The sequence below is a fragment of the Lagopus muta genome, chromosome 14, assembly GCF_023343835.1.
Source record: "Lagopus muta isolate bLagMut1 chromosome 14, bLagMut1 primary, whole genome shotgun sequence".
Classification (NCBI taxonomy): Eukaryota; Metazoa; Chordata; class Aves; order Galliformes; family Phasianidae; genus Lagopus; species Lagopus muta.
In genome coordinates this window covers 11,141,478-11,155,096 of record NC_064446.1, presented here as the reverse complement: position 1 = coordinate 11,155,096, position 13,619 = coordinate 11,141,478, and the positions used below count along the sequence as shown (strand labels likewise).

Sequence of the window (13,619 nt, the reverse complement as noted above, 5' to 3'; positions counted from 1 at the left end):
AAGAGATACAAGTCTACAAAATCTTGAGTGGCACAGGAAGGTTGGAAAGAGATGAACTTTTCGATACCATCCCCACTCCCAGCATAGCATGAGAGAATGATTCCTATGTTTGCAGACCTGTTGACATCCTCATCCATCACACCACCATGTTATTCATGGCAAGAAGTAGATCCCCAGTAGACTAGATTGCAGCTAAGCCAGAATGCCTTTCTTCTTTCACCAGCAGATAGCCATCCAATGCTGCAATAGACAGTTCAGTGGCAGATTCAAGGAGCACGAATCTCAAAGAACTCTTCTGAGTTTATTCTGAAGGGATGCTTCACTGTAGCATAACAGCAATCAGTAGGAATAGACACAACAGTAGTATCCTATTGTCAATACCATAAGGCACTTTAGCCAGCAATCAGTAAAATACCTGACTGGCAGTGTTCTACCAGGTACAACTCATACAATGCCAAGTATGAGCAGCTCCAGCTGTTCTGTGAAGATCTGATGAAGCCTAACGTGTTCAATATCCCAGATACTTTTCCTCTACAGCAGGTCCTAGTTCCTCCTTCCTCTCCTATCACCATCACACAGTGATCATGAGCCAATGCTCAGCTAATGCCAATGCAAGGAGCAGCTGAATCCCACCTGGGACACGAATTTGGGTCTTTATCCAGCTAATAATTTCAATGAAGTTTCTCAAATCAGGATTAGCCAGCCTGTTCTAAACAACTAGGGAAGGAAGAGAGAAGCATGGCATCATTCAGCTCTGCTTCCTTACCAAGACTGGGCATTGAAAAAGGATATCCAGAATCCATCAGATTCAAGTATGCTGGGAAGAACCAGAAAAACATGCCTTGCTTTCTGTATCTATACTGCTATCTAGTGGCTTTTTGCAGGCAGAAAAGGAAGGACAGACTGCTCTGCAGCTTGTTAGCTCAGAAGGCTGTCAGCCGTGTGCAGTTGGAAAACCTCTTAATGGGTGAATAGGCTCAAATGCCACCTGTAAAACTCTGGGGATCATTTTGAAATACCTATTCTAAGATGCACTGACATGAGTGGACATTATTTTGCATCAAAACTCTCTGATACAAAAATAAGTCTGAATTTGTCTGTAATACCAAGGAAAAAACTCCTAATGGGCAAGTACCTTTCATTATCAGCAGACCTCAGACTCCTTAAAAGTAGAAATGGTTGGAATCAGATGGTTTTGGAAACCCCTCACTTCTTGTCTGAATCCCTGTGAAGATTATTTATTTGGCAAAAGCTTCAGGAAGCAGAAATTGCTGAAGATATTTTCTGAGCTCTGGTTCAGAAATCAGGTCAGACTTCCTCCAGCTCTGGCTATGGGCTGTAGCCCACAGCAGTGACCTGTCAACCAACCAGACAGAAAGCAATGTCTACAGAGGGGCTACTACTGATGCTAGATTAGTAGTTTTTGCTAATAGTCATACAAATAAATACAATCTCAAACTAACAGAACCACTCCAGTCTCAGTATCTTCTTATACAAGGCAGCAGATGACATGAAGAAAGCAAGTGGCAGAGCTGGTTGCCAATTGAGGACAGGAGGTGTAGCTGCTCCACTGACCTCAGCTCCCCATAACAGCACAACCAGACCATGACCAAGTGTCTCAGCTGTTAACATCTACTGACTCTATTATTGTTCCTTTATGCCTTAATGGTTGACGTAGCTTTGTTGTATGCATGGCTCCTTTGAAAATAATCTTAATGACAACGTTAGCTCTAAGCCTGCTGCCCTTTATGGCAGCAATGTGTGCTTTAGGTATTGCACGTTGGTGCGTGGGCTGAGCTGCAGGGTGTAATTTGCACCCAGTAATACTTGGTGAGAGCTGGTTGCTCTCCCGCCTGAAAGAGCAGAGAACTACAGAGTAGTTCTGTTTACTTGGTTGCTTTAGAGACCTGGAAAGGAAATTTTCCACCCTAAGAACATCTCAGGGCAAACAAGGGCCCAAGGAGAAAGCCGCAGCAAGAAAGTGATGCGTTTTGCAGAGGAAAATGCACTTAGTCACACTTCTCTGAAAGCAAGCTGTGAGTATTCCGTAAGCTCCAACAATACCCCCATGAGGGTGTGAGCACAGGCAGCCCCTCCAGCTTTAACCATGGGTAGGCAGGAATTAACACACAGCTGTTATCCAGAATGGGCATGCCCAACTTCAAGAAAAAATTAATGAAAGGTATTTTGACCTATGATTACTACCAATGTTTTCCATCTGTTGTCTGTGCCAAAGCAGCTATGAGGTTTCTTCCCCCCTCAGATGACTGTTTGTTCTGTAGCAAGGGATATATTACATGATAGAGACAAATTTTAAGATTGTGGTCTTCCTTTTGGATGGTTTTCCTTTTGTGATTGAATAGTCATCCTGCCCCTTCCTTTTTTCTGAAAGTTAGAGAGAATCTGAAGCAGATTGTATCATTGAATGGTTTAGGTTGGAGGGGGACTTTAAAGTCCATCCAGTCCCAACCCCCTCACCAGCTCAGGCTGCCCCATCCCACCTGGCTCTGAGCATCTCCAGGAAAGGGGCACCCACAGCTCTGCATGTGATGGCCTCTCTCTGAGTAAAGAATTTCTTCCTAACATCTCACCTAAATCTCCCCTCTTTTAGTTTAAAGCCATTCCCCCTTGTATGTGGTAACTTTCCTTATGGTTTGATAAATGGAATCTGGAAATTTCCATTCAAGCCAGTAGGGTCTCTGTTCCTGGAACAAGCTGATAAAAGTTTTTAATTAGCATTGTAGCTTTTATTTGCTTTATTAGAATAATATGAGTGATGCTTTAGTAGTCCAGGCACACTTAGCTGCAGAGCAGAGGGAGCAGCTAACATTTTGGAAAATATTTAAAGTCCCAGAGATGACAAAGGAAAGCATGCATACAGTCCTTAGTGTATTGTGTAAATGTTTTCCTCTGCGTGGATCTCAACTTCCAAGGCACTTTGGTTCCCAGCACGTTCTGGTCTCCAAAATGCAACAGAGCTGCACACATGAGTAAAAACAAGGCTGTTAAACAACAGACAATAGAAACACAAAAGAGCAGACTGTTAAATGAACCAGCTCACTGGAAAAATTGTAAAATATGCAAAAACACTTATTTAAATACAACTGATAATGAATCATTTTTCCATTTATGAGACAACCCACACTTGAATTTTCCCTGCTCCCTAATGCACTGAATTGACAGTTAGACTCATTTTTTGTTTATAAACTAAGGATGAGCAGCAGGATTTATTAATTTCTTTTGCAATGTTTCTTATTAATTTGAGATTAAAAAGAAAATCAGAGTATGTACAGTCATCATGCATCTAGCAGGAATCACAGCAACTCCCTGTGGGACTAGTTTGTCCTATTAGCTGAAGCAGAAATAGAATACTTACCTTGCAAACTTACTCAGTTTCTTCATATTGCGTAAATATCCTAAGGATGATCCAGAATGAAAATAAAGAAAAATAAACATTGTTCTTTAAACCATCCTATGTAAGTAAAGTTACAGGTTTAGCCAAAAAAAAAGTGCAGGAAACGAAATTAGGGAACTTTAAGCCGAGGTTTTCAGTATAGGAAATCCCCATAAGTTCCATGAAGTTAAATTCATGTGTTTTCATCTGACCAAGAGCATTTAAGGAGAAAGTCTGGCACATGAAAAACGTTGGGTACAGTGACATGAAACCAGGGCCTCCTTCCTTATCACTGAGAAGGTCAGGGACAACACAGGCAGTGCCCACGAGGAAAGGAGCAGCGCAGGGGATGTGGGTTTGTACCACGTCTCCTCACCAGCTCCAGGTAGGGTGGACATAAGCTCACTTTCATGGCACAGGAGACACGTGTGGCAAAGTCACAGCTGTGATTCAATGTACCCAACCCACACCTGAATAACTGCCTCTGAGAAGTACTTACGTCTACCTAGGAACAGACCCAAACCGAGGATGAGCAGAAACCCCACGCACAATCCAGTTCTGAGGTAAACACTCTTTTCTGAATACTGCTGACTGTGAGTTGATATGGATGAATTCTGTCAAACACAAAACAAATTCATGTCAGTGGAACTCAGAGCATAAATCCTATGCAGGACCCAGAGGACATTTGTGCATTTTGTAAAGCTGCAATTAAAATGCACTTAGGAGCAAGAGCCCAACTTGAGATACTAGTTTCAAGAATTCACAACACTTGTGTGAACCCTGCTGTTAAATATATTACTCCTTAACACTGTCAAAGAACCTGAGGTTATGACCAGTCCCATTTGTTCACATTTGTTCCTGGTTCCATTCAGCCCAAGGAAGAAGCCTAACATTTAATACTGTTTGGTGAATATCTTTATTTAATCATAAGATTAAATATCCCCTGCTGTTTTCCCTCTGCCTCCCTTTTTTGCCAGCTTACTCAGTAGTTATGTGGAGCTTTATCCCAGGATGTGAACATGCCTTCACCTTTCAACACAACTTCTGGAAGCCAGCTGATAGGTATCCAACCACTCCCTAAGAGCTGGGAAGATGCTGAAAGGTAGTGCAGTCCCTGACTTTCTGCACGTGCAGCAATATGAATGCCCACATACATACTACCTTGCAGGACATAACATCAGAGCTTCCCAAATGGTAGCTTGGCTGTCTTGCCTTCCTGACAAAAATTAAGATGATGCTACTGCCCATTAACACACAGCATGAGCTGGAGGACTCAGCAGGGCAGATAGGGCTGTGAGCTTGAACCCCGTACACACGCGTGGCAGGTAGATCCCTGTGCTGTCATGTGGTCCATTTTTGACCCTTCCCCATGTCCTGCCGGTACCTGCAGGCTGGAGGTTACTTCTGGGTAGTCTGAGATGCTTGAGTAGGAACCAGAGGCCTGAAAGGCAATACAGATGTTGCTAAAGGTCTTCCCTCTTTAGTAGGAAGGAAACAGTTTTTGCAAGCAAAGCAGTTTGCTTTCTCCCTTTCATAATGACCCCATAAGCATTCTTTTGTAAGCATTAAATATGCAGACTGTAAGAAAACATCTGTTATTTTGCAATCAAAACAAAATGCTGTAATTTAACTGCAGGAATCACCCAGTAACTTCCGATGTCTAAGCACATCATCTCAGTATAGCACAACAGTGATGCTTACAGTCTCAGGAGCTTCTGAAAGAGAAACTGGTGGCCACGTTCTGACAGTAAAGGACGCTTCACTGGCACTCCCAGGAGCTGAGCAAAAGCAAGACAAACCAACATATCACTCTCACAGGAAACCATTCTGCTTGGACAAAGAATGTATGCTACTGACCTGAGACCATTGAACCTAAGTACCTCTGTCTGGAGTTTTTGCTGTGTATATTATAAAGATGTTGTGCCATACAAAGGCATTGCAAAATCCCTCCAGTGCCCTTTTCAGAGCTTTGAAATCCTTCCAGGAAACACCTGCTATTATCTCAACACGGAGCCTGAAAAGATGGAGTTGGGCTCTGGATCCCTATCATAGATCAGAGGAGGCAGTGGATGTAAAACTAGATTATTTGATGAAAATTGATAAACAGCAGCTCAGGGCCTTGGAAGACGAATTGGTGTAGAGTTGCAGATAGCAAGCTGTACTTTTGAAGTCCCAGATCACAGCTATACAATAAACAGCCGACTGAAGTGTGGTACATTTGCATAGGGCATGCAGTGGATTTTGAGGTAATTTCCCAGAGCAGTTTTCAATATTTAAAATAGAGCTACAAACTGCTTTGTTATCCGCGTCATCCGTCACAGTTTCTCTGTGTGCTGTCAGATGATACAAAACCCTCCCAGGGTGGCTCCTTTCATGTTATAAATGGTTAACTTTATGTCATAAGCTGCATTTTGTAGAGTGAGGATCACCTGCTTCACTGTCCTCTTTTTCAAGACAGATGCTGGAACATCCCTACATCAGAGGAACACGGCCACCCATCTTTTTAAGTGTCCCCATGCAGAAATTAACTTGTATTCTCAAAAAATTGCTCCCTGGCAGCTAAGGAGGATGTCACATGGTTAAGAAAACCCATGAGAGCTGAGACTGGAAGCCATATCATTTGCAACAAGAATAGAAATGGTTTGAGAACAATTTCACTTCTTCTTCCAAGAAGGAAATGCAAGTGTTGTAACATTTTAGTGTTGCTCAACTGGTAACGTTTGAGATTGAGGGATAGATAAAATAGCATCCCTGATTTTTCTTTCAAAATCCTGCCATTAAGCTGTCATTAACTACGAACTCTGCTGTGAGTACTGGATATTAATGTTGGCTTTTTCAGATTTAAAAAAAGAAGCTGAGTGGGTATATGACAGACATCTATAGATGCACACAGTGGAACAAAGCTGAGTAAGGAAAGGATATTCCATCACAGTGATGGGCCTCACTTGAGACTATGCATAGACTGCATGGGATGTGGGCAACCTCTGAGACACAGGCAACAGCAGGGTAAAAGAATACTTATGATACAATATGTTGTATCATAACATTTCTGCTGTTTCTATATTCCTCCTCAATTTTCTGCAGTTGACAGCTAATGGAGATGGGATCCTGAACTAGATATATGTTTGAACCAACCCAGCAACAGAGTTCTTTGTTACTTCACCTTAACCAACAAGTGCTTTGATTAAATAGTGAGCACACACACAGATCCCAAAACCTTGTGTTTTATTGTTCACGGGATGCACTTCTGGATGACAAGGTGAGACTTTATACCACAGAGAAAACACATCCTGAAACAGCCACAGGGAAAACAAGACTTGAAGCACCAATGAAGCATCTAGTTAAGCTCAACACCTGGGAGCAACATACAAGTTCCTTCTGCTAAGCCTCTAAATAATATGAGGTAGAATTTACAGGCCAAGTTCAGATCTCAAGTCCTATGGCAGGTTCAGTAAATTTTAGCCAAGATATTTCTACCATCTGTCATTTTGTTTCTTTTTTAAGATGTCCATTTGCAATGCAGCTAAAATATGCTATTGCTATTAATACTTGGAAAAAAGTTACCTGAGGTCGGTGGAGAGGTGTGAGTGAGAGGAGTTGCAGTAGAGACCCTAGCTGGTGTTAGAGAAACAAACAACAGGCATTATAATTAATGTCCATCCATGCAGTGAAGAAAGAGAAAACGTTTCTATAAAAGCGTGCTCAAACCAGGCACACACCTGTGAGACAACTGTTCCTTATGTTATCACGTTTTTTTTCACAAGTAGAGATGAACTAAAACCAAAAGAAGAGTTTCCTTAAAGAAAAATTGTCAGTGCTGTTTGCGTATCCCTGGGCTTTACCCTGAAACCCAGCAGAAAAAGATGAAACATTATCTTTGTGATACAGCCGCAAGTACGGCACTTCAGATACCCTACAGTGCCCTCATTCTTCATTTCTATAAATAGTGCTTCCAAGGAAACTCAGTAGCACTGCATACCATTAAACAAAGCACCACTGCCTTCATTGTTTGCTTTTTTATTGCTATTACTGCAGTGATTACAACATTCTCAAAGGCAGATTAGCTTTCAGCCAACTAACGGCAGGTCTGCCAGATGCTAAAGACTGATTCTATGGATGATGACAGAAATCGCTTCCTCCACAAGCTTCAAACTCCAGACGGAGCAGCAGAGTCACTGCGACAGCACTCACCTCTCTCAACCACCACCTGGAGGTTGGTTGTCTTGTCGTTGAACCACCCTGGGATCTCCACACGGCAGCAATACGTCCCACTGTCTGTTTCCTGGGCATTCAGGATGGTGAGGGACACGTCGCCCTTCAGCAGGTTCCCTTTCAGCACATACTTTGCGTGGTACCCCTCTGTCACCTTCCTCCCATCTGTCCAGATAATGGGGCGAGAACATTTGGAAGGGGGGCAGGCATCACGGCCCCAGCACACTGAGGTGATGTCATGTTCTGTCCTAACCGTGTAAAAGCAGGGCATGGTGATGTTCTGACCAACCTCTCCCCTCACCAGCAGTCCTGACACTGTAGGGCCTGTGGACAGAAACACAAACATTAAAAGATTGCGTGCAGCAGGCAAAAAGGTGAAGAGAGAATGGAGTTTGGACCTGCACAGCTCTGTGGCTTCTCTTCAGCCACATCCAGGTCAATGGGTCTTGGTTTTTCTCTTAGCTTAGATTTAATCCAAACCAGGCATGGGAGAACAGAAAGGCATCATTTTTCATTAAAATTATAGTGGGAAACCCTTCCTCACTTTCAGTAAAAAGCCACTGAAAGGCAGTTTTCACCAGCATTACAGCTGTGCATTTCCTTTTTTCTTTCACTAAGAAAGGATTTGGGCTGTGCCTATCAGAAGAGATCTTCCAGAGCTTTCCTAAAAACTTCTGTACCTTCTTTTTTTCCCTAGCTTAAAATCCCCCCTCATTCTTCCCAAGCTTCTAACCCATTCAGTTCCCACAGCATGGGATCCAAAGTGCAAAGATGTTGATTTACCCACATTAACATTTCAGGGATAGAATTCACTGCAGCAAGGATGGAAGTAGGAAATAGTCTAGCAACTAATCATCTCTAATCAAAGTCCCTGCACAATCACTGCCCTCAGCAGGTAGCTCAACTTGTGCCAATGGATCCCAAGCAGCATCTGGCTTCATTGCCATTGTTCCTTGGGAAAAAGCAGTCCTGCCCAATTTCATCTCAGCCATGTTTTTCCTAAACTATGCTATAATAATTATAAATAAGTCTTATGCAAAGATTTTGCCACAGTAACGTAGCAGGAACTAATCCCTGACAATAATGCATTGTATTTAATACAAAAAGGAAACTCTAAATGAATCTCATCATAAAAGGCTTTAGAAAAAACTAGAAGAAAAGTATCTGTAGTCTCTTTTTTGTCTGTTGAACATATCCTACCAAATGTTTCACGTCCATCTGCCTGTATCAATAGCTCTGCTTTAAAAGGGAGATATGATCGTCAGAATACTGTGATAAAGTTTTACTGAATATGCAAAACAGCAATTGCTGTGCAATGCAACCACTCTTACCACCGTAACCCAGAACCTCTCTGCAGCCCCCAGAAGCACTGATGCACATTACCTCCCTTCCATCCGCTTCCAGCTATTTTTCACACCCACTGAGTTACCTGCAAGCCAGATCAGAAGGATCCAGTCCAGGAAGTAATGAGAAGACATCGTGGCTGAGGATGAGGAATGCTCTTATTCACTCTTTACACACCTACATTCAAAATAAACTATCGTTTTCATAAACTGCTGGTTTTACTTCTCAGTACTAGCACGTCAGCTTCAAACAGGATGATGCCCTTTGGTTTGATCAGGATTGCCTTTCCTGTGGTTAGTCTGTTAGTCACTGAAGCTGCTGCTGCTGAGAACGCATGCAGCTGAATGCTTGCTGACTGTGGTTTGACTATAAGGTTAAAATACTCAGCAGCACTTCAGAAATCTACTTCTCTTTTTTTCCCCCCAGATCTACTTGCTTATAGCAGGTTAAACTGTTAGTACCACCAAGCTGTCACCACCAATAATCCATTGCCTCAAGATGGGTTCCCACACCCAGAAGAGATTACATAAGTGTAGCAGACCAGTAAACAGAAATCATTCAGCAATGTAAGAGGGTCTTAGGAATTATTAAACCAGCATCTAATCCTAAATTCTGCTTCTAACTTTGCTACTTTAAACAAACGTGATATCCTTTACAGCAGGAATACTGGAAGCTTCCACTTCACAGGTGTAGACTAAACACAGCTTCAGCCTCTCATCACTCAGCTCTTAGAAGTTCAGCATGATTCTGAGCTTTTACCATACCAAGTAACACACAGCACAGAAGCCATCTGAGAAGCTGGGTGGCAACAGTGGTCATTAGGAGAAATGTGTTACTTAAAAAATGGTTTTTCTGGCCACTCTGGGTTGCCCTGAGTGAGGACATGGAGTCTTTTAATATCATTCGGACTAGAACTGCAGCTGTGATCAAATGTGATCCATAGGAAATTCACGTTCTCTGCTGAAACAAATGATCTGCCTTTTATACAGACAAATTAAGTTGCAAGGAATGACTTTTTAGAACTAACAAATAAATGCAGCCAAGTGGCAGAGCTACACCAGCATCATATCTGCTGGGAAAGGATGGAAGAGGAAGAAAGGGCAACCTGTGCGTGCAGATTTATGACTGGACAAGAACACACTTCCTCTCTGCTGCTCCTGCTTCTGGGGAGACAGGACACTGCAGGCAGCTTTTACAGACATTGTGCTGACCATTAACAGCAGTATCCTGGGACTGCCCTGCAACAACAGAGTTTAGCTTTGTTTTTCCTCCCTCTGAATAATCAAAACTTCCCCTTTTTGCTCACTGACAACACACTTGCCTTCCTTGTTTCAAACAACTGCACTTATCCCCGAGCTCACTTGGTGTTATAAAAGAACCAGCTTGTTGTTTTAAAGCAGCATTTTGTTCACTCTTCTTAACATCCAACATTACCTTTATCCTACTGAGTTTTGTAACGCATTTATAATCCAATTCACTTCATACATTAACATTTCACAGGAATAGAATACTTCAAGTATCATCATCACATCCAACAGCAACATCAGAGGTTTTGTTTTTTCTTTTCTTTTTTTGAGGTTAAGAAAGACCTCATCATCACGAGTCGGCTAATTAGAAGAGACAACATCCATAGCCTCACTTTGAAGTCAGTGAGTCATATCCTACACAATCTGAAATGCAGCTCCCATACAAGGCATACATCACCCACTGCCTTCACTGCAGCTACAGTTGAATTATTGGTTTTTTGCTTTGTTTTTTTTTAATCAAAAGCAAAGTTTTAAAAGGAAAAAAAGAGAGCTGTCATTGTATTGATGTGGCAAAAGAGAGTTGCCATTTTGGCTGAAGAAAAGCTCAGAAAGTACCACAATCTCCTGCAGGTATTTATCTCAGGGTTTGCCTTAAAGACAGACCCCAAAGAAAATAGAGAAAATTATTGCTGAAACTTCTTGGAAAGTTGAAAGCAGTCTTACGATTTTAAACGATTCCATCCCCAATTACTTCATTGCTTTCACCAGAAGAAGTTAATTATGACTACTGATTACTGTTAGAACCCAGCCTGTAGTTTGAAATACAGCACTTGGGCCTTCAACTTCATTAGAAACATAAAAAGTGAAAGAAACAAAAACAACCAAAATAAGACCTTGGGCATCTATAGCATTGAATGGCAGAGTTTGAACATCTGTGGCAAAGTAACTCCACATGCATGATCTCTTATCCACAACACACTAAAGCTGTTTCTTCCCATCTTCCACTTGAGGAGCATTTGCAAAGCAGACACCCAATTAATTCAGCTGACCCGCAGTAGTTCTAGTTACTGGAAAACAACTGTTCAGATAGTTCAGGGAGAAGGAAAGAGTGGGAGCTGCACAGAGGTCAAAAGTTTTAACTTCATGAAGTTATTTATAACCGTTTCTGAAAAAACATGTTTTCTCTTTACTATTTCTTACATCACACGTACTTGAAATAGCAGATGAGTTCCTGCTGTGAGTCACCCGTTTGCTTCAGCTCATCTTTAGCTACACTGATCTCAATCCCACCACCCAACAGTTAAGATCTACCTGCTCATTTAAATAAATCTGCATGCCTGAAAACAGCTGAATGATCTCATATATCGTTTGCATAATGAGTGTTAAAAATAGTTTCACTCAGTTCCCTCATCCACAAAGTTAACCTTTTTTTCTTTTAAGGTGCTACATCTAGTTTGGAAAACATACATGCTACAGACAGGAGGAGCTGGGTAAAGAAACCACTTCATTATCAAATCACTCTTTTCCACTTGCCATAAGCTTGATCCAACTGCAGTTCTCTTTAAACATGACTGATTTAGCTGCCATTTTACAGACTTCAGGAGTCTTTCTAACTTGAGAGTTCTCAGTTAGTATAAAAGCTAATTATCCATTTAATCAACTTAGCTGTAGAGAACCACAACTTCACAGATCTAAACAAGACAAGTTACACCACAATACATACATAACAAAACAATTCTTAAGTACTCTTTAACACTGTTACATTACTACAAAGTTAGACAGGAATGGATTTCCCAGATTTAATATTGATTTAATTTTTAATATAGTGTAACTGAAAAGACTCATTTCAAATGTAAACTAACATTTATTTGAAATCCAGGAACTGTCAGCTTCAATTTCAGTCAGTCAGATGCTCTGCTTCCACAGCATAAGGCATTTACAAGATGAAGCATGTCCCAGAAAGCTGTAAGTGACAAAACAATGTTCTACAAAAAAAAAGCTAACTTTAACAGCATCCACACAGGACAAAGCATACGTTGTTGTTTTTACCAATACACACATAGCCCATACAAAATATTAAATACCCACAGCTGCTCACACCCACCCCACAGTAGGTGCGAATGTTTCAACTGCTGGCACAAAAGAAAAACAAAATACAGCATATACCCTCACAAGCCATCTGGCCTCTGTATTGTATGCCAACATAATAAATACTTCCTTCATGTCATTTCATCAATAATGCTACACATAGCTGCATCTTTGTCTAAAACCTGATCTCTCTTGCAGCCAGAACGTTCTCTCTGCTTCTCACTCTGTCCAATGCAGCTGTTGCCATCATCAGCGTCCATTGGTTCTGTTTTCACTCCCAGTCCTCCCTCTGAATGAGGGAGATCATCAGGCAATGATGCCAGGCAGTTCTGAATCATCTCCACAACTCTCTCTAAATGCTTCTGAAATCGCTCTGCAGTTTCCAGACGCTGACGTTTCTGCACTTCCATCATGACTCTCAGGGTCTCCCTAGCTTGGTGGGGACGGTACTCATTTATAAGATGATGCACATGAACAAACAGCAGTTTCAGGTCCTCCAGTTTCTCTTCTCGCTTTATACTCCCTGGACTCCTTATCAAGATATCCAAGAGATCCAAAAAGTTGACCAAGATAGACATGTTAAGTTTCCTTAATTCCTTTTTGTGATCAAACTGCATCGGATGCAGCCGTTCAATACCCTGGCTTTCCAAGGGTCGGATAATTAAGTCATCACACTGGAACTGATTACCAAACATCATGTAACTGTCTTTCACAGGTGGAGGTGGCTTCGGTGCCAGACCTTTACGTATGTTTTCATCAGTATATTCTTTTATATATTGCATTGGAGGTGGAGGAAGGGCACTCACTTGCTGAGGTTCACCCATTTTTGCAGATGAAAATACCTAGCAAATACCAAAGAAATGTACATTAAATAACTTATGTGACAACTTTGTAGCATGTAGAAAGCAGCATACAGCTAGCTATGAGAAAACACACAAGACAGGAGATACTTCAGCGTGCACAGAATAGTAAACTCTCCAATAAATCCACGTTAGCTTTCTACTGAAATACACAGCGCTTCCCAAACCAGACCTGCCAGCGAAGTGAAGAGGCACAAGAAGGAAGGCCCGGCCCACCGCTACGGCCGGGCTCCGAGAAGGCCCAAAAGCCGCACGGCGGGGCTCGCCAGGCCGCTGCTGAAGAGAAACAAAGGCGGAGGCCGCGCTCGGCAGGAGCCCGGCGGCAGCTGGCCAAATAGCCGGCCGCGCACACAGGGCGCACACAAAGCACCCCCTGACCTGCCCACCTGCCCGCCGCGCTCCGCTGCAACCGCCAACACCTGACTTCCGGCGAGCGGCTCTTCTTCCTCCTTCCTGCCATTGGCTCGCAACTCA

At 42.3% G+C, this 13,619-nt stretch overlaps 2 protein-coding genes across 9 annotated transcripts; both read right to left on the bottom strand.

The window, feature by feature from the left end:
- Window positions 1-2,710: 2,710 nt before the first annotated feature.
- Window positions 2,711-11,712, bottom strand: LOC125700440 (hepatitis A virus cellular receptor 1 homolog). Of its 6 annotated transcripts, none has more exons than XM_048961012.1 (8): window positions 9,036-11,712; window positions 7,586-7,930; window positions 6,959-7,009; window positions 5,096-5,172; window positions 4,779-4,835; window positions 3,894-4,008; window positions 3,377-3,416; window positions 2,722-3,002 (listed from the first exon to the last, which is right to left on the bottom strand). In XM_048961012.1, exons 1-8 carry the CDS (start codon window positions 9,082-9,084, stop codon window positions 2,885-2,887), a joined length of 852 nt encoding a protein of 283 aa, XP_048816969.1. In that variant the 5' UTR covers window positions 9,085-11,712; the 3' UTR covers window positions 2,722-2,884. The 6 variants fall into 6 exon arrangements, with proteins under 6 accessions (XP_048816975.1, XP_048816972.1, XP_048816971.1 ...); XM_048961013.1 differs by having other exon boundaries at window positions 2,724-2,978; XM_048961015.1 differs by lacking the exon at window positions 4,779-4,835 and having other exon boundaries at window positions 2,716-3,002.
- Window positions 11,713-11,831: 119 nt separating this feature from the next.
- On the bottom strand, window positions 11,832-13,619 carry MED7 (mediator complex subunit 7). 3 transcript variants are annotated; one of them, XM_048961019.1, is made up of 2 exons: window positions 13,532-13,619; window positions 11,832-13,127 (listed from the first exon to the last, which is right to left on the bottom strand). In XM_048961019.1, exon 2 carries the CDS (start codon window positions 13,107-13,109, stop codon window positions 12,417-12,419), a length of 693 nt encoding a protein of 230 aa, XP_048816976.1. In that variant the 5' UTR covers window positions 13,110-13,127; window positions 13,532-13,619; the 3' UTR covers window positions 11,832-12,416. The 3 variants fall into 3 exon arrangements, with proteins under 3 accessions (XP_048816976.1, XP_048816977.1, XP_048816978.1); XM_048961020.1 differs by having other exon boundaries at window positions 13,524-13,590; XM_048961021.1 differs by lacking the exon at window positions 13,532-13,619 and adding an exon at window positions 13,318-13,517.

Coding starts and splice junctions, on each gene's coding strand:
- LOC125700440 (XM_048961012.1), bottom strand. CDS start 9,084: ATGTCTTCTCATTACTTCCTGGACTGGATCCTTCTGATCTGGCTTGCA. Junction 7,931..9,035: donor CCTTCTGATCTGGCTTGCAG/GTAACTCAGTGG, acceptor TTCTGTCCACAG/GCCCTACAGTGTCAGGACTG. Junction 3,003..3,376: donor AAACTGAGTAAGTTTGCAAG/GTAAGTATTCTA, acceptor GTTGTTTAACAG/CCTTGTTTTTACTCATGTGT.
- MED7 (XM_048961019.1), bottom strand. CDS start 13,109: ATGGGTGAACCTCAGCAAGTGAGTGCCCTTCCTCCACCTCCAATGCAA.